Raw genomic sequence first — 5,060 nt, 5'->3', positions numbered from 1 at the left:
TTCAGGATTCTTTGATGAATAAAAAGTTAAAAAGAACAGCATTTATTCAAAATATAAATCTTTTCTAACAAAATAAATCTTTGTTATCACTTCTTATCAATTTAACACATTTTTGCTGAATAAAAGTTTTAATTTCTTTCAAAAAAAGAAAGGATAGAAACTTACTGACCCCAAACTTTTGAACGGTAGTGTATATTGTTAGAAAAGATTTCCATTTTAAATAAATGCTCTTCTTTTTAACTTTTTATTCATCAGAATCCTGAAAAAAGTATCACCGGTTCCAAAAAAAAATTAAGCAGCACAACAGTTTCCAGCACTGATAATAAATCAGCATATTAGAATGATTTCTGAAGGATCATGTGACACTGAAGACTGGAGTAATGGCTGATGGAAATTCAGCTTTGCATCACAGAAATAAATTATATTTTGAAGTATATTAAAATAGAAACCATTATTTTATATTGTTATAACATTTTGCAAGATTACTGTTTTTTTCTGTATTTTTGATCAAATAAATGCAGCCTTGATGAGCATAAGAGTCTTCTTTAAAACATTACAAGTCTTGATCCCGAACTTTTGAGCAGTAGTGTATATAACACTGTTCTAGTGATTTTTGGATATTTTAATTTAAAAAAAATTGTGCCTTCAATACACCTACTTGTTCTTTAACAGGATTATTTCACACTTTGTAGAAGGAAGCTTTATTTTAAAATAGTTTTATGTAATGAAAACTGTCCAATGTAGAACATTACAAGAATGAGAATTATGTAGGGGGAAAAAACAAACAATTTTTTTTCTGGGTTATATTTTCAAACAGTAATGAAGTTCCAATTAATTCTGGACATTTATTGACTACTCCACATAAGGCAAATGGTATTGTTTAAAGTTCACTTTTTAGATAAATCACACAGAGAGTATCTACACAACTAATTTCAAGCATACACTTCTAGATCAAAATTATTTTAAGATTATAAAAACCCAAATTGATTGATCAAGTGTCCAAACTTCTGATTGGTAGTTCATAATTTTTGAGTTTATTTTGTCATGGATTAGCCTGGCACACACCTCTTCCTGGCTGATGTCATCCATAGTTCCGGATCGGAGGGGAAGTCTGATGTCCTGCATCTTACAAGCCTGCAGAAGATTGTGTCTGTCACTGCGTTTTTGCTCCAGCTTGGTCTCAATGGCCGTCACCTCCTTCTGCAGCTGCGTCAACTCCCTAGACAAACACAAACGTTTTTCCTTACATCATCATACCTATTTTCTTGAAAGCATCCATGCATGTTTGTTTGTTTCTTTGTGTTTAACGCCATTCCAGCTTCTGTGGCTATTTTCATGGCGGGAAATATTATGGCTGAACTATATCCAAAACTGTATTTGGCTTAACTCTGTTAAAAATCTCTTCAAAAGAGTTAATCGAATTAAAAAAATTCTCAATGAGTTAAAACCAGCACAATCTATTTCTTTGCTTGTTTCTCATTTTGCAGTTTCTTCAAATTACCTCAAAGTAACATGGGAGAATGAAATTGGATTGAATATCTCAAACGAGATTTGGGAAGAGGGACTGAAACGAATTCATACTTGCTCTATTAATGCTAGATTACAACCTATACAGTTTAAAGTGTTGCATAGGTTACACTATACCAAAACTAAACTCAATCAAATTTACCCTTTAGTTTCTCCGTTATGTGATAAGTGCAAGAGCTCAGATGGCACACATGCTCATACTTTTTGGTTTTGCCATAACATTTCCGAGTTTTGGAAGAAAACTCTTTTTCTTTCTTTTCTTCATCTACTCCACATGAGTTAAACAAAATGCATTTTTTTATTTTAAAGTTCACATTATAGATAAATTACATATAGAGTATCTACACAACTAATTTCAAGCATACACTTCTAGATCAAAATTATTTTAAGATTATAAAAACCCAAATTGATTGATCAAGTGTCCAAACTTCTGATTGGTAGTTCATAATTTTTGAGTTTATTTTGTCATGGATTAGCCTGGCACACACCTCTTCCTGGCTGATGTCATCCATAGTTCCGGATCGGAGGGGAAGTCTGATGTCCTGCATCTTACAAGCCTGCAGAAGATTGTGTCTGTCACTGCGTTTTTGCTCCAGCTTGGTCTCAATGGCCGTCACCTCCTTCTGCAGCTGCGTCAACTCCCTAGACAAACACAAACGTTTTTCCTTACATCATCATACCTATTTTCTTGAAAGCATCCATGCATGTTTGTTTGTTTCTTTGTGTTTAACGCCATTCCAGCTTCTGTGGCTATTTTCATGGCGGGAAATATTATGGCTGAACTATATCCAAAACTGTATTTGGCTTAACTCTGTTAAAAATCTCTTCAAAAGAGTTAATCGAATTAAAAAAATTCTCAATGAGTTAAAACCAGCACAATCTAATAAAACACGCTTAATGGTTCATCTATGCATGTCTAGAATAAAACAGTGAAAGGGCTCACTTGTTGGCACCCCCCAGTTTCTTGTCTCTCTCCTCCATTTCATGATTTTTATCATTAACCTCAGATTTCTTGGCCAGGTGCTGGTTTTTCAGATCCTGCAGCTGTGCCATGGTTTCATCAATGATCTTCATGTTCCTTTGCTCTTCCTGTTGGGAAATATTAAATTAATTAGATTCAATGAGATCAAACATAATTTCCAGGCTCAAAGGAGTATCATTATGCGAGTATCTGAATGTTCTCTACCTTCTTGAGTCTCTCTATCTCATTCTCATCTTTCTTGACCGTCTGTTCCCACATGATCACCTTCTCCTTGTCTTCCTTCAGCTGGTTCTTCTCATAGTCCAGCTGGATAGCCAGACGTGTCTTCTGTGTCTCAAACTCCAGGCTACCAGAGAGTTTGAGGAAAGGATTAATCATCAGTTACATCAACTATTTGCATCTGAGGGAGAACTACAACTGTTAAGTACTGCACACAAATTCTAACTGATGTAGATGTAAAAAAAAATATATATATAAAAAAAAAAATATATAAATAAAATAAAACATTCAGCTGCATTATAGTGATGGGAATTTGGGTGGAAAATGTACAAAACATATTTTTGGAATGCACAAAAAATAACTTTTCAAAAGAGCAATGATTTTTTCGATGATCTCACCGTTTCTTTGCAATCTCATTCTGTCTCTTTACTTTCTCTTCTTCAAATTCACGAATGTTACGAACTCCTATCTCTTTACAGAACTCTACAAACACCTCATCCTCCACCTGGAATGAAAGATAAACACCAGCAAGACTGAAGACAGGTGATAAATGAACCATGGGAAAGTTGTTTTTAGATAACTGTGCTGTGTCCTACCAAGTTCATGCGGTCTTTCAGGTCTTTCATCTCTCTCTCTCGTGACTGGATGATTCTCTTAATGTCATTAATGCGTGGAGCAAAGTTAGCAAGTTCACTCTCCAACTTTGACTTTTCCTGAAATCACCCCAATAAGAAAATGTGACAAATATCTCTACTGTAGTAAGTCACTTCTGACGAGAATAGAAAACAAGCAGAGAAGCAGAATAGTTCTGACTCCAGTTTTCGCCTGGATGGGCCACATTCAAAGCTGCTAGAAAATGCTGTTAAATACACACTTGTGACCAAACACCAGTTAATATTAATGTGTTAAGTGGCAATGCAGCTTCACAACCGTAAATAGTTTGTAATTAGGCGAACAAACTATTACACCACAAAAGACTGGTTTTTCATTATTATTATTATTTTTATTGAACGTCAGTGTCTTATTTCTTCCACTTTTTATAAAAGTAATACACAGCATTTTTCTAGCAGCAGTTTGGAACAACACAAGCTGAATAAGTGGTGGGTACCTGCATGTTAAGGGACAGGTGTCTGGTCTTGGTTTGCTCCAGATCACTCTGAGAGTATTTGAGTCTCATCTGCAAACCATGCGCTTGAGACTGCACCTGACGCAGCTCTGCCTCCTTTCTCTTTGCCTTCATTTGCTCCTGATATTCACACACAAACACTTAATCCAATCAGTCAACGGCAAATCACCTTGCCCACATTGCATTAAACATCCTTCAGACTCAGAATTACTTACTTTGAGCTCGTCTGTGAGCTTTTCCTTTCTGTCTTTCAGTTTATCAACGGCTTTCTCATCCCAGCGCCGAGCTTTGGCCTTCAGATCACTGGCACCTCCGGAGATCACTCCAGACTTCTGGAATAATGTCCCATCTAGAGCCACAGTCTAAAAAACAACACCACATGATCCAGAACCAATAAACTACCAAATACATACCAAACAAAACATTTTTTACATTTCCCACCAAAAGTGAGTAATGTCTAAGAAATAATCATAATAATGTTTTGGGTTTCTACGGTGTTAAGGCCTTTCCACAATGTGCGTGAAAAAGCGAAACGAATATCGGACGCGATGACGCGCTGGAATAAAACAATAAGATGGATGGATGCTATGGATACTTCCACACAGACCGCGAACATTCGCGCACCGAAAATGCGAATGTTTTTTTTCGAACCAGTCCAACGAATCTTTTCTGTTTCGGAAAGCGAAATCACGGGCCGTCCAATCAGATTTGAGCTAGGATCACATGACCGGAGCAGCTGCTGTTGCACAAAACGCAAGAGTGGTGGCGCGGTTTCGAAAACCAGAGTTATCGTTGGTATTTGAGAACAGATTTATTCTCACATGTTCTTTATACAGAATAACATTTATATTAATTGTCCACTGAATTATGTGATCTGTAGAGCACCACCTATTTTCTTCCACGTGCGCAAGTGTTATGAGTCAGAGCACGTTCACTCTTTTTCTACACATGAAATATGAAAGCAAATAGACATGATTATGACTATAAATTTTCTGTAAGTGTTTTGTATGCAGCTCATGGTATTTTTATAGCAAAGGATGTTTATGACAAATATTAGCAGTGTAGCGTTATTAAACATATAAAGAGTGCATGTGTCTGCTTATTAATCAAAATCAACTATAGATCACAATCGGAAGTTATTACAAGCACTCGATGATGGTTTAAAGGTGACATATCATGAAAATCTGACTTTTCCAGGTTTTAAGT

At 35.9% G+C, this 5,060-nt stretch overlaps 1 protein-coding gene across 1 annotated transcript in view; it reads right to left on the bottom strand.

Moving 5' to 3' along the window:
- The window catches only part of LOC107736964 (structural maintenance of chromosomes protein 1A-like), a gene marked incomplete at its 5' end in the record, with an annotated part of 20,570 nt that extends 16,354 nt beyond the window's left edge, over positions 1 to 4,216 (bottom strand). The window contains 7 exons of the mRNA XM_016548355.1: positions 2,016 to 2,169; positions 2,471 to 2,616; positions 2,714 to 2,855; positions 3,127 to 3,233; positions 3,325 to 3,441; positions 3,837 to 3,974; positions 4,070 to 4,216. Of these exons, the coding sequence (XP_016403841.1) occupies positions 2,016 to 2,169; positions 2,471 to 2,616; positions 2,714 to 2,855; positions 3,127 to 3,233; positions 3,325 to 3,441; positions 3,837 to 3,974; positions 4,070 to 4,216 (951 nt within the window). The remainder of the gene's footprint in view (positions 1 to 2,015; positions 2,170 to 2,470; positions 2,617 to 2,713; positions 2,856 to 3,126; positions 3,234 to 3,324; positions 3,442 to 3,836; positions 3,975 to 4,069) is intronic.
- Between the last annotated feature and the right edge of the window lie 844 nt (positions 4,217 to 5,060).

The sequence above is a fragment of the Sinocyclocheilus rhinocerous genome, unplaced genomic scaffold (genome assembly GCF_001515625.1).
Source record: "Sinocyclocheilus rhinocerous isolate Xijiao unplaced genomic scaffold, SAMN03320098_v1.1 scaffold554, whole genome shotgun sequence".
Classification (NCBI taxonomy): Eukaryota; Metazoa; Chordata; class Actinopteri; order Cypriniformes; family Cyprinidae; genus Sinocyclocheilus; species Sinocyclocheilus rhinocerous.
Note: the sequence above shows the minus strand (reverse complement) of the source record. Positions and strands in the feature narration are given on the sequence as shown.